Source organism: Rhinichthys klamathensis, unplaced genomic scaffold, assembly GCF_029890125.1.
Source record: "Rhinichthys klamathensis goyatoka isolate OS25496 unplaced genomic scaffold, OSU_Roscu_1.1 h1tg000123l_1, whole genome shotgun sequence".
Lineage (NCBI taxonomy): Eukaryota > Metazoa > Chordata > Actinopteri > Cypriniformes > Leuciscidae > Rhinichthys > Rhinichthys klamathensis.
Window position 1 is genome coordinate 7,823,433 of NW_026606660.1, and position 25,424 is coordinate 7,848,856.

At 38.0% G+C, this 25,424-nt stretch overlaps 1 protein-coding gene across 1 annotated transcript in view; it reads right to left on the reverse strand.

Moving 5' to 3' along the window:
• Nucleotides 1-2,356: 2,356 nt before the first annotated feature.
• fzd3b (frizzled class receptor 3b) overlaps nt 2,357-25,424 on the reverse strand; it is a 33,338-nt gene continuing 10,270 nt past the window's right edge. The window contains exons 3-7 of the mRNA XM_056256059.1: nt 12,397-12,593; nt 9,867-10,884; nt 6,011-6,159; nt 4,788-5,012; nt 2,357-3,179 (exon numbers count right to left, since the gene is read on the reverse strand). Coding sequence (XP_056112034.1) covers nt 2,963-3,179; nt 4,788-5,012; nt 6,011-6,159; nt 9,867-10,884; nt 12,397-12,593 — 1,806 coding nt within the window. The 3' untranslated portion in view covers nt 2,357-2,962. The remainder of the gene's footprint in view (nt 3,180-4,787; nt 5,013-6,010; nt 6,160-9,866; nt 10,885-12,396; nt 12,594-25,424) is intronic.

Consider the following 25,424-nt stretch of genomic DNA (forward strand, 5'->3'; position numbering starts at 1 on the left):
ATCTGTGCTTCACGCTTCTGTTACAGAAGCAATAATGCTGTTTCCAAAGAGTTTTTATTCTTTTAGTATCTTGTTTTTATTTTCAGCGTTTTGAGGTTTTGTTTCACAACTCGCAAGAACCAAATTTTGCCTAAAGTGTACATGTGAATATAACATGTAGTGAAAGCTATACCAGAGCATTTAATGTTTGTGTGACATGGAAAAAGCATTCAAAGGGCTTCAACGCTTTGCAGCTCATAATGACACCGCAGATTAGGTCATTTGATATTGAAACCAATTCAGCAAGTGCGTACAGTAAAGCTGCTGTGGTGATCTATCAAACATCCCTGAACCTCGAAATAGCTCAGATTAGAGAGCCAAGCCATTACGACTCCAACAGAACCTCATCAGTCCGCTTCCATACACTAACGGGCGTGTGTGACGTGTTCACGTCCACTACCGCTCGCTTTTGCTAAGCAGATTTATGTCAGATTTGATCAATTGAGAAATGGATTTCAGACATTTCTTTAAAACTAATTTTGCAGATGATTGTACATCTGTACGCTGTTCAGAATTCCCAAATATTCCAGGTTATTCCTTGGAAAAGCTCACTCGAATATAAAAATGCATATCGCCCGCATGTTGTTCTCAAGCTTTGATTGAACTTCTCCTGGGAAAGTGATGTTTAGGCAGAATGTTGACGCAGTTCTTTTCCATGCAATGCAAGAATGATATATGTATGTGTATATACATATTTACACTTGCATTGTCAATGTCTGATGTTAAGATTGCTGACATTACAGAACTGCACACATTGCAGTTCACAGTTTCTCAATGTAATGCTAAAAAAAATCATATAGGTTTGTAAGGACAGCTTCATTTTTTGAGTGAGCTTTTGTTTGCTGATAAACACGAATGAACTTTCAGTATTGAAGCACACCCAAGTACAGAAATAGTGAAAGTTTGTGCATATGTACCTGTGGTTTTATTAATTCTACTATTGCCAGCATTTTGTATGTTCCATTATATGCAAGCACTGTTGAAACCTTCACTGTGGACCAGTCCAGCAAACTCGGCACATGTTGTATTTTTAATTGAAGCGCTCACTCTGTGGTATTGCTCGGGACCTTAGTTATGCATTTGCTCTATTCCATGATCATGTTCATTTCTAAACAGAAACTAATATTCATAATACAGGTTGTTTTTCGTTCTCTAAAAAGGCTGTAACGGGTTAGAAACAATTTGCCAGGGTTATGGTATTAACATGAACAGGAAACCTGTTTGAAATGATCTCAGGTATGTCAGAACCAATGATTATATGTTTGGAGGATTAAGATTGTAGAAATGACACATCCAGATCTGTCGGCTGTTTGATATTTAGGACTGTTACTTAGCAATGAATAGATCAATGTTAGAGCGGGAGGTGCCTTAGTTTTCTTAGATCGGTGCGAACTGGTCAATGTAGGTAGAATGGACTAGAATGAGAGGAGACGGCTGGAGATTTTTAAGACACGTTCACATGCATTTCACGTGAGGATTTTGTTTGCCTTGTTAGTGAATTGCTGCTTCATATCATATAGTTGTTTCTTCTTGATTTCGACTTTTGTAAGACTATGTACAGATTTGCATGTCATAGGTGTAATCACTTGTTTTAAGGACTGTACGGCTGGATTGTTTCGTTTTATTTTTATTGTATTTTATTGACCTGTGTGGCGTGAATGGTTGGGATGTGAAAATGAATTACCCCATACTGCAATGTAGACCTTTCTCCAATTTCTTTTCTTCTTCCTTTGCACAAATGTATTTAAGGTGGAATACTGTTATTTGTATTGGTTTGGACACCACTTTTCACATGGAAAGCTCATTATCTGACTATTTCAATAAAATGGGGAACTACAAAACACACCAAGTTTTTTTAGTTTTTTAACAAAAGCTTTATTTGAAATCTTGAATGACGCTACGAGTGGATCTACTGTCTCTACACATTCAACAGATAGCTGCGGTTAAAGTGCTGTATAGTTCCTCATTAGTAACGTGGACAGACGAATAGAGCATGAAGATCAAGTGTAATCGGGAAACCGAAGGCAAAGCTACAGCAGAAGCGGTAATAGCGATCAGAAAAACAGCTTTTACAAAGCTCGGGTCCTAAGTCACGTTTAGGCACTGAGTACCACTGTAATCTCATCCAACACGTAAACAAAAACACTCAGAACTTCACTTTTAAAGCGTGTCGGAAATTCAAAAGAACGCATTTTTATGTTCCATGAAACGTGTGTTTCAAACGGCCTTAGTATAGCACATGAGGAAATGGCCTGCTGAAATATTCATGAGAAAGAAGCACCATTTACAAAGCTTAAGACTCTTCGGGAAAAACAGCTCGCCGCTTTCAATCCATTTGAACTCTGTAATGTGACGAGTGAAGCGATATCAAGTGTAATGAGCGATCCGGTGTGATGAGGTAGAGCGGCTGGGACAAAGCACATCAGGTGTTGGGGGAGGATTCTGGTACATCGTTTCTCCATGCGATCCTTCTCAACCAAACTACCCACGAGAAACAAAACCACTGATACTCCCTCTCTCTGAATCGGCAAGGGTCTGAAACCTGATATCATCAGTCTTCAAGCGTCGTTGATCCATTAACTCTTTAAACGAGGTTGTGCGATGGATGTAATGGGAAATATCCCCTCGGCCGGTCCTGCTTCATCCTGACGCTGCGAAACATGCAGTAAACTTCATCCAACAGAACTTCACAGTATCAAAGAAAACATATCTTGTTACTCAGGTGCGCCGCCGATGGGCCAAATCCTGAGGACGGCTCTGTCAACGCGCATGCATCAAGTTTCAGATTCCCCTGCTGCTGCCAAAGCACATGTCTGTCCGTCAACAGCTTCCCAGGCTCCCACGGGACAGGGACTCTCCCGCGCCAACAGATATACGCCTCTCGTTTCAGTTGGAGGCTCAAATCTGAGGACAGGTCTCTGGGTTACGCACTTGCCCCGTCCTCCTCCACCACGCGGTTCATACTGGATCCGTGCGTTATGCTAGTGGCCGGTGCGTTGCTCAGGTCCCGCAAGCTGCCGTGTCTGGGTTGGCTGTCGAGGCGATGAAGGCTTCCGTGATGGGACAGCTGCTCGTTGAGTCGAGGCATGCTCCCGTACGCCGGGCGTTCCTCCATGCCTCTGTGGCTGGTGGGGGTGAACCTGTGTTCAGAAGGAAAATCGGCAGGTTAATTAAGTTCAGGCTTCTTTGAACACGTAGCTTCGACATGTCTGCACATGCACAACTATATTAAACTCTTAGAGGAAGCTCAACTGATACACTTGCATTAGATCAGAGGTTTCAAACTCGGGATCCAGGGGACCCAAGGAAAGGTTCAGAAAAAAAGATGGGGGGAAAAGATGAAAAAATATATATAATAATTATATATATATATATACACATTATTTTTACTTGAGGAGTGAAATATATAAAATACAATTACATACATTTTAATTGTTATTTAAAAAATGTATAATATATACTTTTGTATACATAACTTAATTTACAGCATAGGTAGACTAAAGATAGATAGGAAAAAATATTCAACTTAAATAGAACCTAAATATTTTCCAGATATTTTACACACATTTATATATTTTTTCACAGTAAATGTTCCTTTATACATGAAAATACATAGCAGCTTTGATTTTTTTAGGCAGGGGATCTTTTATCAAATCAAGTACATTTTATTTGAAGAGTTTGGTTCCAAAACGCGATAAACGCCATTTAAAAAAAAAAAAATTGTTACTGCAAAAATCAGTATTGTATCTGGTTGGTATTGAAAAGTCAATGTTTAATTTTAAGTAAAATGCGATATATCCGCTCTCAACCAATCACAACGCACCATTCCACGCAATGTAAACAGTAATCATCAGTAAATACACCCGGCTTCCTAGTTTTTCTTATCTATTTTGTACTTTTCGATCAACAAACAAACAAAAAAATGAATAATTTTGACGGCATTGATGAACCTGTGGTTGTTTCTGCGGTGGGTAAGAAACGTAAGGCATCGAAATCGAATCATTGATGTGAGGAGATTAAGAAGATGAGGCACTCGGGAGGAGGAAAAATGTTTTCAATCTTTACAGTTCTTAATAAAAATATTATACTATAAACTTGCGTTGTTGTGTATTTTCAACAGTTTCAATATGAAAAAAAACGTTTATATTGATTCAATGGAATGGATTTATTGCATTTTGGGGGAAAAAATAATCCGTTTTTATAATAAATCTTTGAAAATCAGAACCTGGATTTAATTTTTTTATTTTTTTTAATTATGACCTACAAATGCTATGTGAAAGTTTGAAACAGAAAATAGTGGTTTTCATCTTTCCACTTTCTTGGTAGAGAAAACACATTTTTACTCAAATTAATCTAAATGGATTTATTGCGTTTTGGAACCAAACTCTTCATTTGTATATCGCTTTTGGCAATACACATTGTTTCTAAACAGCTTCAATATCTTAACATCTTCATGGCTTATAGCTGGATTCACTGGATTAGCTGGATACATTCATCAATGATACAAGCAAACAAGCAGTTGAGATTTGCTATATGGTATGTGTCACTTTACGGTGAGTGTACTGTATGAATACGAATAAAGTTGGACATAGATATCCAACTTTATATTATGACCCTGATCTATATAGTTACATTTTGTGACAATATAAACAGTCAAGCAGTTGATATGTGCTATATAGCATATCTCTCTCTCTCTCTATATAAGCACAAGTGTATCATCACGCTTGTCGGGATGCGGTAGAACTCGCCTGCCGTCTCTGTCATGGTAGCTGCTGATCTTGCTGTGGACGCTGCTGGCTTTGCTCCGCACGTCGTCCAGCATGGCCAGGTGTGTGGAGGAGGCGTGGGTGGACGTGCCCTGAGTGGAGGTCCCGCGGGACTTGCGGATGATGGGTGTGTTGGGGTCACGCAGCAGAGACTGAGCAAAGTCGGGCTCCTGCAGAACCTGCCGGCTCTCGTTCACTGCGCCGCTGCTGGATACGGGAGAAACAAATGGACTTGCTTGATTTATGCTATTTTCATGGCAACAACAGGGTAAAACCAGTTCAAATATAGGCAAATAAACAGAGATAAAGGATAGACAAGCAGAATAAATTATTTACATTGAAAACCGTGTTATATATAGATTTTATCTTTCTGAGAAGTGATTGTTGTTTGCTGATTGATTAACATTGAAAACACACGTGTATCAGTATATTCGAATCGTGCAGGTCTTAAAGTGACAGTAGCCTGATATTCCTGCTGTCTGTGTTTTCATTCTCAACGGTTTACATTCACTTAAGACACGACTGTTTACGAGGATACTTGCCAAGACCGGCATTTTGACAATGTCTATTCAAGTGCAGGAAGACAGGACTCGATTTAAGACTGAGACGTGGATTTCTGGGCGCACGCTTCGGTAACGAGTAACGAATTGAGTTCCCTTTCGCGTCTTGAATATTTCAATTGTCAAGGCTTAAAGTTTCGTGAGGATGCAGCACTGGCACGTCAACTGTCCCAAGCGTTGTTCACATTCATGTTCTCACACAACATTGCATTGTTCATTGTTTCATATACTCACCAACCGATTTTTACTAATATTTAGCGCTTGGCGAGTTCATTTTAGGCCCATATAAAATCAAAAATACCTATATAATTAGATCAGAGTTGTTAAATCTGAAAATGTAGAATGACTTAAACATTACAGTTATAAAAGCAAAAAAAAAAAAAAACGGTCATATTTTTTACAGTATTAATGCTGCTTTATTCATGAAAATATTTATCTGTCTTTATATTTTAGAAATAGTCCCAGCTTTAGAGAGCTTTCTGAATAACACTATTGATGACATTAAAAGCATTACAGTTGTTTATTGTTCTCTGTCCATCATCAACACCCTCTTGCAAATATACACCACTAGATCATGTCTAGTTTTAAATGAACACCCGAGTCGTTTCTCCTGCAAACTAAAGCCGAATGAGGAAGGTAACTCACTCTTTACGCCTACGCCCGTGGAAGAAGCCGGCCCACTCGAAACAGGTCTTCTTACTGCCCACCCAGAACACGGACGGGATGCCCACCACCAGCACCATCAGGTACTTCATCAGGAACAGGACGAGGTCAGGCCTGCTGGTTTTCTCCACCTACACACACACACACACAGAGAGAGAGAGAGATGTTCACACATTAGTCCGTCTCTGATACTCCACACATTCACTGCATCCTTCTTTACCACAACACTTTCACATTACACTATTAGCTTTAGTCATTTACGGATATGCCATCTCATCCAACCGCTTCATCTTCACTCTCAAATCTCTGCAGTGTGTGCATGGACACACTTCCTTCCTGTACCAGTGTGTGTTTAAGCGTTCACTCCTTCAGGCTGCACAGCTCGCTGCTCACGGACAATCCTGCTTTATCCTGAGCACCAGCCACAACAACAGCCTGTTCTCCTCCTCTTCCTCTGTCAAAGCGCCTGGATGCTGCATTCATGCATATGTCACAACACAACACACACACCGCAGAGGAAGTGAATATGGAAAAACTCTGGAGGGTGTTTTCAGATGATTACATGGGATGAAATGTTACGTCTTTAAAGCACACGTTAACATACAAGGATACATATTCATAGAAAAATACTAATGTATGCTGCCTTCAAGATATATCTACAAGAAAGTAAGGATAAATCAGTCTGTCAAGTTTATTAAAGGAATAGTTCACCCAAAAATGAAAATTCTGTCATCATTTACTCACCCTCAAGTTGTTCCAAACCTGTATGAATTTCTTTCTTCTTCTGAACACAAAAAAATATATATTTTGAAGAATATGAATAACCAAACAGTTGCACCCCATTGACTTCCATAGTAGAAAAAAAAAATACTATGGAAGTCAATCAACTGTCTGGTTACCGACATTCTTCCAAATATCTTTTTTTGTGTTCAACTTATTATTAGTAGTAATGAACTAATAATGAACTAATTTTTAGGTGAACTATTCTTTTAATTCTGCTCAGTGACACTTTGGAATTATAGTTCCACATTCATTATTTAAAGACTTCATTGGCATAAACTAAGACGTCTTCACATCAACAGGTGAATGACACGCATCCTCAATCCTTCAAGTGCATTACTTCCACATACTAAAGAACCCTCCCTAATTAGTGAATAACACACGCGTCATCAGATTCAGTGCGTTCGACCTCACACACTGAGCTAGAGCGTGTCTCTCATGTAGAGCCAATCACGGCCCTGCTCAGCCCCTGAGCTTTAGTGAGTCAGTATCTGTGCTCTTTGTTGGAGCGGCTGAGGTAATGACAGGCTTGAGCACCTTTAAATCACAGCGGGACGGGGAGGGGGTCAGTCCTTCACTACAGGACGCGGGACGCAACAAGCCCAATGATGAAACGCACCAAGAGGAGCAAGAAAGAATCCTGCAAAAATATATCTGCACAGGGCTGGGCAACAGGCAATACATATCAAGTGCACAAATTCAATCAAATGATTTTACTACCGATAAAAATGAGACAACGCTGTGAATATTAAAATATTACAAATATAGCATATTCAAATATTTTATTAAGTTAAGTTTAATAACTCTTCAAAAAATTATCATATCCCCAAGTGGCATTTTCCATGCTTTTATTAATTTAGTACAAATACAACATTTTGTACAAAATGTTTATTATTATACATACAAAATGTTTATTATTATACATACAAATAATAATTTAATATTGGGTCTTGTTCTGAATTTTTTTTAGAAAAAGTACATTGAACTTGATTATTTTTTAGCCTTTTTGATTTGTATATACATTGAAAATCTACTGTATATTATTTTAGATATACACACATATAAATATTTATTAAAGCCTTTTGATATTTTTAAAAATATATTTGTAAATAATCTTTTATATAAAACATAATTACAAAAACAAAATTTATTTATTTGTAAATACTGCTTTACAATAAATACATATTTTACTTTAATATACTCTTATATTTAATATATAAATAATACTAATAAATAATATATTTCCTTTAAATTAATTTAACAATATTTTTGTTTTAATTAATTTTCATTACTTAAAAGATCAAGGCATGTTTTAAAATTAGTTTAAAACATATTTTATTAATTATCTTTTATGCTTGATTTTTTTTAAACCTTTTTAATTGTATTTATTTTATAGATACACACATACACACACATATATATATATATTAGCCTTTTTACACTTTGTAATATATTTTTAAATAATCTTTTATATAAAAAATATATTTGTAAATATATATACATACATATAATGTCAATAAAACCTAACAACTAATCAAGGTCAATCACCTAGTCCTAACCAATCATATTCTGGACTGTTGCTGTGCCAACTGGCTTCCATTAGTTGAGCCTCTAACTAAACGTCCTCGACGGTTAAATGTGTGAGATGAATGTAGGCATTCTTCTTACGAGCCAAAGCGAGAGAGCCAGTGATGGTGAACACAGAGATATATGCCGGAGGGGAGGGGAGAGAATCACTACACCACGTGATGCTCGGATCCGTTCATTATTGTGTGGAGGGAGAGGCCGAGCGTCTACGGTTACACTGTAATAAAAATGCCTCATGCATCACTGCACTGGATCGTATCTCACCATCCATTCAACCCCCAACACAAAAGAACCATTACGATGGATATTTTCAACAAATGTGGGTCTTGCGATTATTACAATCATCTTTATTCAGTCAGTCAGTCAAATCAAACCAGTTGTATAGTAAATCAGTCCAACACTTCTGATGTCTCCATCTTAAAGAAAGCAACAAGACATACTGGTGTAACACTTGGAGGAGGATAATAGCTACGATCAGGGGAGAAAAAATAATAGGAAAGGTGGGAGGTACATATTCTAAATCTGCTCATGTAGGACAGTTTTATAGGCTATACCTTGTTGCTAGAAACACTAAGCCCTCAAAAGGTGTCTTTTTAAAGACTAAACTTTCCAGAAAAACCAGTCGTAATTTTGTTATAAAGTCAAAGCATTGTTGCCACAACTCTGAATATAAAAAAGACATACAATATCTCTTATAGTAATACAGTAGTGGGCAAAAGTGATGTTTGGTTTTAATGGCCCTTTAAGTTTGATTAAACCATCAAAATACAAGTGAAATATTTTATTTTTTATAAGTGTTTTAAATATGAGGGAAGAACAAAACACTAAACTTGGTTAAGGTATTTATCTAAAAATAAAAAATAAAATAAAAATATCGGCATCATAACATTATAATATGTACAGTATAAAAACAGATATTAATTTTGAGATTTAATAGATTAAATTTAATACTATAGTGTTAAATTATTAATGTTTTTAAGGATTCATTTAAGTGAGCATTAGATGATGTCAAAGGTAATATAAATGGAAAAATAAGGAAAATGAGTATGAACAACTAAATATCCATTATGTATTTCTCTGGGGTGAGTACGTTTTTATTTCGAATTTAATACTTTTAAGTATTAATTTTGGTGCAGGAATGACGTCAGAACACGGGAGACTAATTCACCACTGGTTCCCTCAAGATTTTCCTATGGGGTTTTTTCAATTTATGAGTAAAATAAAGCCTGTGGCGAACATAACTTGACGATATTTTGACGTTTTGTTCTACAAAGTAAACTGCACACACTCACACCCCAAATTGTCTAGTTATTTATTATTAGAAACATACGTTTTCAAAAATAAACATAACAGCTTCAAAATTCACGTTTTTGGTATGGGTGTGTGTAATTTACAAAACGTCAAAGTAAAACATAAAAAAAAAAATGTATGTTGTTACAGGCAATAGACAGATCGATCGATCGATATTTACCTGGAAAGGGCAGGGTATGTGGTACTCTCTGCAGCGCTCCTGCACCCATGTGATCTCCCAAACGGCGCGGTACGTCTGCTCGTACAGGTAACACCCCACCACGGTCAGCAGCGGCACCAGATACAGCACTGAGAACACGCCGATCCGGATCATAAACTTCACCAGCTTGTCCTGATTCTCCTTCTCCAGGGGAATTTCCATCCGGACTCTGTTGAGCGCTACGATCCCGGCCAGCAGCAGCGAAACTCCCACCAGGACATCCAGACACAGCGGCGCCAGCACAAACCAGCGAAGAGTGTGAACGTCATATAGGCCCACGAAACACACGCCGCTGATGTTGTCGCCCTCGATTTTATTCAGAGCCAGCAGGGTTATGGTTAGCATGCCAGGTATTCCCCACGCGCTGGCGTGGAAGAGCAAGGCCTTCTTCTCGATGGCTTCGCTGCCCCATTTGGGCACAGCGGCCAAGAACCAGGTTATGGTAAGAATGACCCACCACACACTGCCTGCCATGGTGAAGAAGTACAACACCATAAAAAGCAGTGTGCAGGCCTTGTTATGCGAGCCTTGAGTCACTGTGGATGTTTTAAACTGGGCAGGATTGGCCGCGTTACACGCCACGCGGTCCTCCAACAGGAAGCCTATGAAAAACACCAACGACACCATCATGTAGCAGACAGCGTAGAAGATGATGGGCCGCTCCGGGTAGCGGAAGCGTGTAACGTCGATGAGGAAGGTGAGGAAGGTGAAGAGCGTAGCGGAGAGGCAGACGATGGAGACGACGCCAATGAAGTAGCGGGCGAAGGTGAGCTCTTCGCGCCGGAAATACATGTTGGGACAGGGAGGGGAGCAGTCGCGCACACCTAGAAAGGTGTAGCCGAGCTCGGGTTCCACTTTGAGCTCGCGGGGGCACCAGAAACCATAGTCACGCTGCACCGACATGGGCGACTGGTCAGTGGGCTCCTCGTTCACCAGCAGATCCACAGCGCGAGGGTAAGACTCGTCACAGTCCGGGAACCTGCAGGTAACACACAAAGAGATATACACACATACACAAAACTACTGCTTTCTATGGAAGCTTGTTTCCGACACAGAATAAAACATTTTAAAAGATAATTCCGACTTTATCTCACAATTGCGAGAAATAAAGTCAGAATTGCGTGATATAAACGAACAATTGCGAGAAATTAACTCGCAATTCAGACTTTTTTTCCTTGCAATTGCGAGTTTATATCTCGCAATTCTGACATCTTTTCTCAGAATTGTGAGATATAAACACGCAATTGTGACTTTATATCTCCCAATAGCGTGTTACAAACACGCCCCCCTTAGTTACTGTTGCTACGTCCGACAAACAAACTTCATCTGGGCTCTGGTATCAACATGGCTTATGCTGTGACAGCTCTTCCTGCTGAAATTTTATCAAACTTTTATAAAACAGAAAATAAAGTGTCCGATAGAAGTAGGCAAAAGGGGCTGCAATATACGTTCGAAGGCTATATTCACGACATTCAGGTGAAACGCAAGGAACAACAAGGCATCCAAATAGAGGCAAAAGCATACCGGTCAAAAAATGAACCACCGCATATCCTACTAATCGAGACGGAGGCTGGGACTAACAATATCAAGGAGCAACACTGTTCATGCAAAGCTGGGTAGGTCTCTATTCACTTCTATAATCGTTATTACAAAGCAAACGAACTACGCGAGTATAACGTTGTATTTATTAGCAGCGTGTGCTAGCTAGACGACACTTGTCAGGATTTGACTTCGGTTTTGGGAAGGGAAAAAAACGCTCACCCCCCTCCAACCTCTCTGGGAAACGCGTATCTGTGTTACAAATGCCCCAGGCACAACGTTTAACCATATTTTTGATAAAACTACGACGGTAATAGCCTGCCGAGACCAAAAATATGAGACGCCTGTGTTAAAGTCAATGGAGCGCTGTGAAAAAGTGTCGGACCTCTGTGGGAGCTCGTTCTTGGCTGCGCTGTGATTGGTGAATCTACATTCTAGGGTGTGGCTTAGCCAAAGGCAAATTCTGAGATGTAAACTCGCAAATGTGAGGGAAAAAAAGACAGAAATTTGAGATTAAAAAGTTGCAATTACCTTTTTTATTTTTTATTCTGTGACTGAAACAAGCTTCTATAGCTTTCAAAGTGTTTCCTTATTACCACTGTTTGTTTGTTTTTGACTGCTGCTAACATTAAATTGAAATTATTTCAAGCTGGTTTAAATTGTGAGCATATTTTCCCTTATCAGAATGGTTGTTTTTCATTGGAGATTAAAAGGTTTCCCTGGGACATCTGTGTTTGGTTAAACCATTTTAGTCAAAAAACATTTTTTCCATAAAAAAAAAAGAAAAGATGTCTAAGAAGAAACGTGTTCAACCATTACAGCAATTTACCTCAGAAATGCTGAGCAATTATGTGGCAATTATATCTGAAACAGGGACATGTACACTTTGTTCCTTTTCTCAAAAATGATCTACAATTTCTATTTAAAAAAACTCGAGCTGTTGAATCGGTACCTGCTGCAGTCCATCTCTTCCGGCCAGGTGACTCCAAACATATCCATGAGCTTCTGGCAGTCTCTCTTGGCATGGTCACACAGGCTCCGGCAGGGCAAAGACACCCGTCCGTACTCCATACACACGGGGGCATACAGGGCGCACAGGAACGGCCGGAGGTCTGGAGAGCACTGCAGGTTCACCATGGGGTGGAAGGGCTGGTGGGGAGGGAGAACAGAGAGTTAGAAATGCCAAGAGCCCTGAGAGTTTATGACAGATCTCATAAAAACACACAGCTTGGCTCTGGAAGCAGTTTGGCAGGAAAATTAACCCCACTGGACCTTTGGCAAGTGTTATGATTACGAGTAAGGATTTAAGTAGAAGTGCAAGAAAACTCCTCAGGCAGAAGTCAACATGAAATCAAAACTGACGCCTTCAAAATTCACTTTAAAAATGTGAGTGATTCATTGAACAAAGATTTTTGTCTGTGGAATCAAAATAAAACTTGCTCTGCTTTTGAAACAACTTTACTTTTTAGATGATGTCATCAAGACCTCTTATTTTTCAACATATATTTTCACCATCCCGATGGATAAAGTGAAGTCCCAGCCCGCATTTTTTCCCAATAAATAGCCTGTTCTACTCTGAAATGTGTTATGGAAGTAAAAGGGGTTGCGAACATTTAAAAAAAAAAAAAAAAAATTAGATTCATTAAGAAAACAGACGCAGGGGCGTATTCACAATAGCCTACATTCTTAAAAATGAAAATCTTTTTAATTTTCCAACATATGTATAAAGATAACAATATTTCCAAAACATTTCTTAAGAATGTTCTTATCCTTTTTCTTAAGATTATTCTAAACACAAAACTTGCTAAGTATTTGAATTCTTAAAAAGAGTTTTCTTAAAAATCACTGTAAATCAGCCTCTTTAAGTTAGGACCTTTAGCTTGCCTTAAATCCCCAAAGAAAAGATGTTTAATGAATTTAATGGTTTTTTTTAATATTAAGCATTACAACATAGCACATATAAAACAAATTATTAGGAATGTGCACACACACGATACATTTACTTTAAAATATGGGCATTGCAATATTTAGTTTTTCTACTATATATATTGCGATATGAAAACAATTTCACCAGCTCTATTTGTAAAGATTTAATCATTCTAGAAAGATTGGGGTGATTTTGTAGGGGAGTGAATATGCATAGAAAATAATAAGCAAATTACAAGCATAGATAAATACAGTAGAACAAAGATACAAATTAAATAAACAGTGCTTTATGTTTTTCAGGTAGCCTAAGTCTAACAGTATTCAAGTACAGAAATTGAATAGTCAAATCTAAAATAGCACTGCGTAGTCTTCACTGTATAAATATAATCAATCTTTGTTAAAGCTACAAAAATCTTCTGTTGTTTGATTAATATTAAGCCTAATAACAGGGTTATTAGGTTGCTGTCACTTTAAGAGCAAATGCACAGATCCAATATAATGATGCGTTTTCTTTCTCATGCGTTTACGTTCACGTAAGCCATAAGACAAGACTGTTTATGATGATATTCACCAAGATGGGCATTTTGACACTTCTGCGTGTATGTGCATGTTCATGTTCAAACTTATTTTGTCTTCTTGCACTTGAATTTTTTTTAAATCGCTTAATGTTTAAAATGACAGGACCTAAAACTCCAAGATAAACTTTCACTCTATGCAACTACCTTGCAATTAATCAGAGAATCACTTGCGTTTCGAACCGTGGTGCCTGGTCCGTACGGTTCACAGATCATCCTTTACTTGACTATCGCAACTGAATGCAACAGACTGCTCCATCCCATCAAGCCAGTTGCAACAATAAGAGTATGAGCTTATTGTTAGAAAAGGTATGAAAACTTGTCAAGAATTGCACCTAAGAATATTCTTACGAACTTCTTAGAATGAATCTTCCTTAAAGGACAACTCCGGCGCAAAATGAACCTCGGGTGTAATAACACATTGGTACAGACTAAATCGTTCCCTGAGATTTGTTTTCATGATAATCGAATGTAAAGAGTTTTATCTCTAAAAACAGTTTAGCTTATAACGCTAGTATATTGGGCATCGAGTAAGCAAAAAGAGATCGCTAGTTAATACCATTAACAAGGCTCAAATTAGCCCCACACTAACACGGCAGCATAATGAGTGTCCTTACATGCAAACCGAAGCATTGAGAACTTTGTAAGTGTATAGACAGTTTAATAAGAAGATACTTTACACAGACAGTACAGTTAGCGCATACAGACAGGAGCCATCTTGGAAAACAGTCTCGACCAATCGAACCACGAAGGTGAGCGAACAGTATGTGTAGATATTGAAGATAAGATAAATTATATTTATTTTTTTATTTTCTCTGTTGCGTTCAGTGCTTCTCTTACGGCTCAGTGCTTTCTTCCGGAAACAACGGACCATATGAGATTCCAAGTCACAGTTCAGCTCACGTATCACCGTGTTCGTGGTTTGACTGATCGAGACTGTTTTCCAAGATGGCTCCTGTCTGTATGCGCTAGCTGTACTGTCTGTGTAAAGTATCTTCTTATTAAACTGTCTATACACTTACAAAGTTCTCAATGCTTCGGTTTGCATGTAAGGACACTCATTATGCTGCCGTGTTAGTGTGGGGCTAATTTGAGCCTTGTTAATGGTATTAACTAGCGATCTCTTTTTGCTTACTCGATGCCCAATATACTAGCGTTATAAGCTAAACTGTTTTTAGAGATAAAACTCTTTACATTCGATTATCATGAAAACAAATCTCAGGGAACGATTTAGTCTGTATCAATGTGTTATTACACCCGAGGTTCATTTTGCACCGGAGTTGTCCTTTAAGAAGATTTTCGTGAATCCGGCCCCTGCCTCCTAAAATTAAGGTGCAAAAAGACAGGCATAAAGTTGTCTGGGTACAGTAACCTAAAGCCCCTTCAGGAGGATTACAGGCCAGTTTGGCAGCTCCAAGGACGCTTTTGTGCCCTGAAGGGGCCCAGTGCATGCTGGGAGAGAGAGCAGCTGCAGAGCTGGGCATTTAAATTTAAATCTTCGAAGGAACAGACAATGAGCCTCCACCTGGGGTTAGCCAATACATATGCACTTCCTGCTGAGGACTGGCCCTTTGTGACCGCCGCGCTTTTTGGAAGGAACTGGGAGATTGACACACCGCAGCATTTGCGCTTCATTCCTGCATGGATTGCTCGAGTGAACTTAATCCCCAAGTAGGACAATATTTACAGATAATTTGCATGAATTACGGTTTTCCCACCAAGAAAAAGACCAGCTTAGTACTGGGAACATCACAGAGGAGCTCTAGCGTGCCTTAAAAAAGTTCCAAAATAACTCTCAAAATTCACATGAAGCAAATGAGCCGTGAATAAAAGCTTTATCAATATTTGAAGAAGGTTATGAAATATTTACCCTGCCTCTGGAGCGAGTGAATTAAAGCAACATCAAAAGAAACACGAGCAGCTTCTATTGGCCTCCCGTATGGAAACCACATACGCTTGAGTAATTGAGCTGTACGAACAGAATTTGCATCGCTCTTGACATGTTTCCCTCCCTGTAGACGCTGAACTGGACATTTTATTGATTTTGAGTGTCCTCCTCATAACTCCCTGGTTTACTGTTACACACGGACACGTGCAGAAGGAGATAACAGGGTCGTCTTGTGGGAGTCGGGTTCAGGTACAACAGAGGAACTGAATTACACCAGAGGTCTTTATTATTTATGTGGATCAGACACGATAGTGCAGACGTACGCGACAGGACGCCTTACAGCAGCGGCACACGTACTACAAGCTGAAGAAAACACACAACATTCAATACATAAACAGTGCAAAAATACACAATGTATTTATGAACTTTAATGTTGTTGCAAAGCCGTATGATTTTCTTTCAACTGATGTAGTCCAAACAACTCGCTCTAAATTCCACAAAGTCATACGATAGCTTTGTGTGAGAAACAGACAGAAATTTAAGTTTATATTTACTTAAAATATTCTCTATCATATGGAAGCTTGTTTAAAAAATAAAAAAAGGTAATTGCGACTTTTTATCTCACAATTCTGACTTTATTTCTCAGAATTGCGAGATATAAAGTCAGAATTGCGTGATATAAAGTCGCAGTTGCGTGTTGTAAAGTCAGAATTGCGCAAAATAAAGTCGCAATTGCGTGTTATAAAGTCAGAATTGCGAGATATAGTCACTCAGAATTGATTGATATAAAGTCGAAATTGCGTGTTGTAAAGTCAGAATTGTGAGATATAAACTATTCTGAAGGGAAAAAAGTTAGTATTTTTTCCCCCTTAGAATTGGCCTGATAACTCGCAATTGCGAGTTTATATCTCACAATTCTGAGAAAAGATGTCAGAATTTCGAGATGTAAACTCGCAATTGTGAGATAAAAAGTCGCAATTCTGTCTTTTTTTCTCGCAATTGCGACTTTATTTCTCATAATTGCGACTTTATATCTTGCAATTGCGACTTTATTTCTCATAATTGCGACTTTATATCTTGCAATTGCGACTTTATTCATCAGAATTGCGACTTTATATCTCGCAATTGCGACTTTATTTCTCAGAATTGCGACTTTATATCTCGCAATTGCGACTTTATTTCTCATAACTGTGACTTTATATCTCGGAATTGTGAGATAAAAAGTTGCAATTATTTATTTTTATTCAGTGGAGGAAACAAGCTTCCATACTATCAGCATAGTCTCAACCTCATATTAAACATATAGGGCTTTTCACACTGTTTAACCCCGGGTTATCGTTATTCTAAACCTTGCTTTTAGTTTTAACCCCGGGTAAAGGAACGTTTCACCCTTGTAATTTAGAAGTGGGGTTAGCACCGCTTTTTACCCGGGGTCATGAAACCCTGCTCTGGAGCCACGCTTTTGCAGCGTTAACCCTGTATTGCGCTGCCAAACATGCGCAGTGTGAAATGATGCGATGTTAGAATGTTAAGACTAGATGCCTAGCAACCGACAACCAATCGTGTGCCTCATATTTACATACTTTGATCAGTCACAGAAACACAGTGCATCGTATAAAGTCATTTCAGTGTTTGTGAGCAGGGTCATTCTTTATATATATTTTTTCTATAGAAAGACAAACAAATTACAGGGGGGTAAAAATGACTTTAGAAATATGGCAGCATCGTTATTTTTTTACACAGAGATTGGTAGATCTATTAGTAAAATCTGTTGACTTTCGCAACCTTGCATCATAATCCATAATGCAGTTCAGTTCAATACAGTTCAAAAATGGGAAAAAGCACGACTTGTGTTTTTTGCCCGAAGTTTGCATGCCTGTAACTCAAGAAGTAAAGATCTCTAATTATCCTTTTAGATTCTGGTTCTTAAACTTTTCTGTGAGATCTTCAATTTTTAAGGCTCAATATGGTGCATTTCCAGAGATATTGGGATTTCAATGTGCGTAAATTGTTAGTACACTTTTTCAGTGGTCAAAAACCAATTGTGGGTTTTTACACAGCTGATGATACTTTTTCTTTTAAAGAGGAATATCTGAAGAACAAATAATTTTGAAACTAGAAATATCTCATTTTTTCTATCAATGCAATTTGCTTAGAAAATGCCCGTCTAAATGTCATAAATATTATTTTTTACAAAGTTTACGTGGCTGTAACTCTAAAAGTATTAAAGATCTCAATATCCTATTAGATTCTCATTCCTAATAAATTTTTAAGACCCTATATGGTTCAATCCCATAGATATGGGGATCCCAATGTGACTCCATGTCTAAATTGTTGTATTTTACCCATTTTCATTGTTCGAAAAATAAATGTGGGTGCCTTTTCAAACAGCTGATAGCCTTCTTGTTGTATTTAAAGTGAAATGTCTGAATAAATAAATAATGTTAAAACTAGAAATGGATCTTGTTTCCCCTCTATCAAAACAATTGCATCAACAACATAGAGAGAGTTTGAAAATCCCTGCTTTGAAATGTCAAAACTTGTTTTTCATAAATCACCCCAAAAGCCCAAGTAATTCTCTAAAAGCATGTGAATGACAGGGGTGTAACATCAAACGGCAGCTCAGACCGTCTCCGTCTCTGAACACAACACAGAACAATCTCTGGATCTGTCGAGCAGATAGAGATGCCACAAGAACGCCATGAATCTTCTCCCTGTCAGAGCGTGAAATGCCGGTTTGCAGGCTTACTCTGAATCCAGAATGGAGATCACAGCCTTTATTTTGTGAGCGTGAAAGAAGGCCCTAAAGAACGCACACTGAAAAAAAAAAAAAAAAAAAAAAAAAAAAGAGCGCTGCCAAATTTAGACCGACAATCCTGAGGGTTGATGCCTTCTGAAGAGGAAAAGAGCGCCGCACATCCATCAAGCAACAGACATTTGGGAAATGATGAACTACTTTAAAATGAAGAAAGCTGGATTAAAATGACACGGATATATAAAGGGAATTTTCTGCTGTCTAATCGGGCTGGGCTGTACACCATATACTAAGTGACGGCAGAAATGTGTCAAGCATTAAAGATTCTGCTATGCTGTTCATATCACAGCAGCACTATTTTTTAACAACAAAAAAATCAGACTCAAAGTAGAAACGATATAGCCTACTTTTCCAAAGTCTCACAGATTGTTCCAGCGTTGACAGCTTTATTTATTATAATGCAGACGCAGTGTAACCATAAGTTTCTTAGGTTTGCCAAGCAATATTCTGTCTGAAATGAATGGTATTAACATTAACATGTCCAAAAACATAGTAAAACTATGATACTATGTCCAAAAACATGCTAATGCCATATGTATCAAGATACTTCAAATGTGGTTTTACCATGGTACCATGTTTAAAAAAACCATTGTCCAACAGTCCAAGTATTAATTCACAGAATATTCATTCACAGGCTAACATATAAAAACGCTTTTGGGTTATATTTATAGCAAAAATATCTATTCTGTGATATCAAGTCATTTACAATGAAATAAAACAACTGTAAGATTTAGTTCCTACCGCCCACCGCTAGCATCTAAGCGTCCCACCAGGAGAAACTTCACTGAAGCGTGTTCAGCCTCCATTACTCACATGCTTTTAACAGGCACAATTGCTCTCAATATTTCAGCATGCAGGCCATACTGTATGTATGGTAACACGCGTGTGTTGTAAACACTCACATAGCGTGTGTCTTCAAGCGTGTGCACTTAGATGTTCAGCACAAACTTCCCAGCGGGAAGAGCATCCGGATAGCTCTCTCTCCATCTATCCATCTCTCCCCGAGGGCTTTGCCCCCACTGACCCCACTCTCAGAGACGATTCCTCCTCTAACAGCTTCTCGTAGGTCTCCATCACCTTACAGGTTCTGCAGGGCACGCTGAACAAATCACCATCCCTTTCACATCACTAACTTAAAAGCATATATCTCATTCTGCACGGACGGCCTAAAAATTCAGCTCATCAGAGTATATGCCTGATCCTATGTGACAGTGTTTTGAAATATGTAACTCATGCTGCATAATTACATTAGCTCATATATATCTCTCTACTTGAGTGTACAGAGCTGGTGACACGCCTGCTACTGGCTGAGGACTAGCACTTTATTTGAAGCCTGTATATTTGATTCATTTAATTATAAGGGTTACATATTCATACCTTTAAATGGCATATAATTCATTAAGCATTGACTGTAGATATCAAGTGTTATATTATTCATTATAACATATTATGATGAATGTAATACATCTTCAAGGTGTAACAAGGAATAAAAAAAAAATAAAAAAAATATTTTATTTAATATTTAAAATTATTTAGCTATTAAAATTATTTCTAAACAGATAAAATACATTACAATACGTGTAATCTGATGTATCAAGGTTATTATAATGTTTTAAGAAAACGAAAAAATTTGAAGGTTTGGAGCCCCAATAATATAAAAATAAATACACACGCACACACACACACACTGCCCAGCCAAAATTGGATTTAAATAGGCAAATGCTCAAGAGTCAAGGATTGGATCATTATTGCAATGGTTATTATATTTGTTTTTATGTTTATTATAGTCTTTGGGATGTGCTGAAGGAGACTTTACAGAGTGCTGGACTCTTGCATTCTCAATACAAGATCTTGACCAAAAATGTATGCACCTCTTGATGGAGACACATGTTGAGATGTTATTTCCAATCATATTGATAATGCAAGAGTCCAGCACTCTGTAAAGTCTCCTCCAGCACATCCCAGAGACTTAATTGAATTTAAGGTCTGGATTCATGTGTGAAAATGATTCTTCATGCTCTCTCCCAACCATTCTTTCACAGTTTGAGCCTGATTAATCTTGACATTACCATCCTGGAATATGGCCATGATGTGTCTACATGGTTGCTCAAGAAATGAAAAGCTACAAACTGAATAAGCTACAATAACTGTTGCCAAACACATGCTAGAAACATAAGTATAACAATGCAATAGTGATCCAAAAAATAGACTCTTAAGCATTTGCCTATTAAAATCCAAACAGCGACTTTTATTTGGGCAACCAGTGTATTCATACATCCAATATTCATTTATATTCCTGGGCTAGTGGAACACTGCATTGCTCAATCATCATCCAGGACAATTTAAAAAAAAAAATTGGACTGGCTATAAGTATAACGTTACTTTTCTACAGATTTCACTTACACCTTTCACACTGTGACCAGCTAAAAATAAAGCAAGACTAATGCACGTAAGAGATGAATTTGCTGCGAAAAGATCTTTTTGTCCGTCTGTCATTGAGACGTGAAGGTGTAATTAATTCCCGAACGAGAGATTCATACATATTATTTAGCCTAATCTCCATGTCTAAGACGGTAATGGTAATTAAAACATTGCGGGGTTGATGTGAATGCCGCGCCGTCGTGCCAGCGAGCCCAGACAGCCCGAGGAACCAGAGGGGTTTCTGGCAGCGGTGCAAAACTGCACATTTGTCTCTCACAGTCGCCAACCGCCACTCCTCTAACACTTCAATGGATGGATTAAGTTTCTTCCTGTTTTTTCTTTTGTCAGGCTCATGATTCATTTAAAGAATCGATGAATAGAGGTTACCTTTGAAAGCCTTGAGCTTTCAGAGTACGACCGCATGCTTGTACGGCTTCCTGGGCTACTTGAGAACTTTGGTGAGAAAAATAACACAAAGTTTATCTACTGTATTTCAGTGTGGATTTGGTTGAAAAGGAGGCATATATCTGGACAAGGGTTGGCACCATATTGAGTTTTGCAGAAAGAGACAAACAGCAAGAATTTCCTTTACTTAAAAGCCCTGTGGAAATACCATGGTTTGCTTGGCTCCCCATGGTAACTAACTTTTTTAAAGAATATCACGCCATTACCATGATACCTAACCCAAAACATGGGCTGTGTCCGAAATTGCCTTCTATACCCTTAAATTGGGCACTATTTAAGAGTACAGCCATTTGTAGTGGTGTTCAAACCATTGTGGACGTGACGATATCGGGTGCATTCATTCAATCCCACAATGCACTGCAAAAACGAGTGTAAAGAATACCCATTATGCAGTGTAAGGGTTGTGCCGAATTAATTCCCGTGCTGAATCATCCATCGATCCATTTTCCCAAACACTGGTCCAATGTGGCTACAGCGTAATATCATACAGGTATACATTCCTTTTTAATTGTTATTAACTTGTTTAATTAAGGTTTATGCAGGCTAGTTTCCATGACAGAGTTCAAGATCAATATTTTCATTACTACTGAGCTGCCAGTTTGCAAAGTTTCAAATGATTATTAAATGGATATCTCAAACTATGCAAATCGATTTTAAATCGAAATTGATCGAAATTAAGTCACAATCTCGAACTTCGAATTAAAAAATGGAATTGTCGATGCTGCCACGCCCCCATGTCACGGAAAAAAACACGCTTGTTGAAGAAGTGCTTCGAGTCAACCTCTAACTTAGCTACAGCCAGTCAAAAGATAGCATGGCAACTGCAGATGCAGGAGACCCAACGACAGAACTTGAACCGTCTACTCTTTCATTGAAGTCACCGGTGTGGAAGTATTTTGGATTTCCAGTTAGTTATGTTGTCAGCGTTCGCGCATCAAAAAAGCCACAGTTTGCAAGCTCTGCTATGTGCGTGTACCATATTCTTCCACTGGCAGCACGACTAACATGGCAGGGCATCTCCACAAAAACATAGATTTATCTGTTAAATCAACAACTGTTTGTTTGTTTTGTGAACTTGAATGTCGTCATCTGCCTGTTTGCGAGGCGGCTTTATGTAGGCCTATGTGCTGTGCAAACAAAACCATCTCTAAGAGAGCACGCGAGTACTGAATAGTTTAAAAACGCTTGAATGTTCAAACTGGTGAGACTTAAAAAGATGTGCAAATGGTAAACTTTAGTTACTCACGATGCAATATATTATATTATATGTATTATAAGCACTTTATGTTGTTAATAATTTTTTTAAATTTGACAATGTAGTGTATGTATGTAGTGTGGAGTGTAGTGTCGAACAAAGGTCAAATATTATATTGCATAAAAGTATATTCTAAAAATGGCATAGCAACCTGTGCTTTTAAAAAAAAAAAGTAAAAATCGAGAATCGAACCGTGACCTTAGAATCGAAAATTCAATCGAATTGAAGATTTGGAGAATCGTGACACACCTAGTATAGAGTACAACTGAATGATTACCATATTAATTTCTACATAATACATTATTTACCAGGTACTAAAAATTATTTTTTTTAAAATTGGTATTTCTATGATACAGAACAAAAAAAACATGGTAGTACCATAGTACATTTAGCAAAGCATTAAAGGAGACACGCACCTTATGGAGGTGCAAGTTAGGGGAAAAGAAATTTGTAAAGAATAATATAACTGAACACTCACTTATTAGTTTATTTCTACCAATGTTTCGGCAACAAGCCTTTATCAATGTAACATTGCCAAATTATTTGTAGAAATAAACTTGTAAGCGAGTGTGCAGTGCAGTTATATTTTTTTTTTTAACCAAGTGGTCCATAACAACAGTGTTAGAGGTATAATAATGGATGACTGCAGGGTAATGCAGGCGTCTAGACTGGGATCCTGACTGACAGTGTTTTCTGGCAGATTTGAGCATGGATGAAGAGTGAAATCAGATCCGAACAGGAAAACCCCCTCACTCCCCCCTTCGCTCACGGAGCAGGTGGAATCGGCCGAGCAAACATGCCTTGTGCGAGTGGAAAATCCAGTTTGCCAGCTTTCCAGAGAGTGGAGACGGAGAGTTGCATTCTCTCAGGATTAGAAAGTCAAAGGATTTGAGTCTAATGCGAGAATCGGTCACCTTTTCCCTACTGGGTCGGTGTGTGTGCCATGCTGAGTTCTGAATGACTGCGTTTCTGCTCAAAACACTTCCTTAAGCTGTCATTAGTCATTTAATTACTGCAAATGACAGATCATCATCTTACATTCATTTAATCCTACATTTGACTGAAATCCCCAACCCTCTGTGAAATTCTGGTCCCTCATCCTATGTAAATCTGTGGAAATTTTGTGCCTATTATTTTATCGTGCAGAACATTATTGTGCAACATTGTTGTCCAATCCAATCACAAACCCCAAGTATTAGCAATAATAAGTGATGCTTGTCTTCTCAAACCTTACTAATAAAAGCCAGTCAACACTGAAGTCTTGGAGGACACAGAACCCATTCAAACACAAATATCCATCTCTTGCTGTATACGCTCTTGGCAGCTCAAATCTCAAGTTAACAAGCTCTGACTAACTGCTGTGCACTAGATATTCTGAACTGAAGAGTTGTAGAGTCTTTTACGTAAGAGATTCTTCCCTCCAGCCCAGAATACTGTCAGATACTATCAGGACGTTTCCCATCAACAGTGACCTACCATCAGTCTGCCTGCCGCTCACATCAGCTCCACCATTCCTGATAAAGATCAAGTGTTTTTGGCAGTAAATAGCAAACTTATGGTTTTGAACACAGAAAAGGTGTGCTGCATTAATCAATCAAATCTGCTGATATATGAGTGACACTACACTACATTATCACTACATTATCACTGTCAGCTAAGGAAATTAAAGTTCATTTTAAATCTCTCAGACTTATGAATAAGATCCCTCCTTCAACACATCCAGACCAAAATATCACAGATAGAGTTGCACAAAATTAGACATCAACTTCTTAGTATTCCTCAATCTATTCATTATAAACAATATAACAAGAAAAGAAAACGAATATCCGTTTTATAAATAATTGTTGTAAAACAGTATAGCGACCCCAGGTATACTATGTAATAGTGCATATTTATTCTGCACAACAATTGAATCTCTGACTCAATAAGTGCTTAGCCTATTCCTCAAGGTGGAAATGTCGGAGACACAATGACATGATGTTTCACATAAAACAAAAGAAAACGTCATCAGCAAAACTTGGCTCAGTGATTTACTGCAGAGCAAGTACTGTATGCAATGAAATATTAGTGTCACACTGTCACTGATGGTGGATCTGGTGAAGACGCTATCAGCGATCATAATAATTGATTTTGAAGACTATGAAAATTATAGTTTTGAGAATATGAGATTGTGAATATGAGCCAGATGCTGAATGTACTGGGGAAATGAGCTCTGATAATGACAGTGATGATGGTAATAAGGATCTGCTCAAATTTAACTAAGTTCCAAATTTCCAAGTTTCAAAAGGTAACGAAATATGCTTCATTTAATTCTTTTGTAATTGTTACTAAAATATCAGGTAGGTTTTATACTATAGCAGCAGTGAGAGATCCATTCATGTTAGATATAGATCTGGGTCGCTAAAGACCCAAATATGTAATAATGATTGGCGAAACAATCATGCATTTAAGTGTTGAATATTTAATCAAACAAAGCTGCAATTATTTGATAAAAAATACAGAAAAACAGTCATTTAAATTTTACAACTTTAAATTATATTTGAATATATTTTTAAATGTAATTTATTCCTGTGATGCAAAGCTGAATTTTCAGCATCATTACTCCAGTGTCACATGATCCTCCAAAAATCATTCT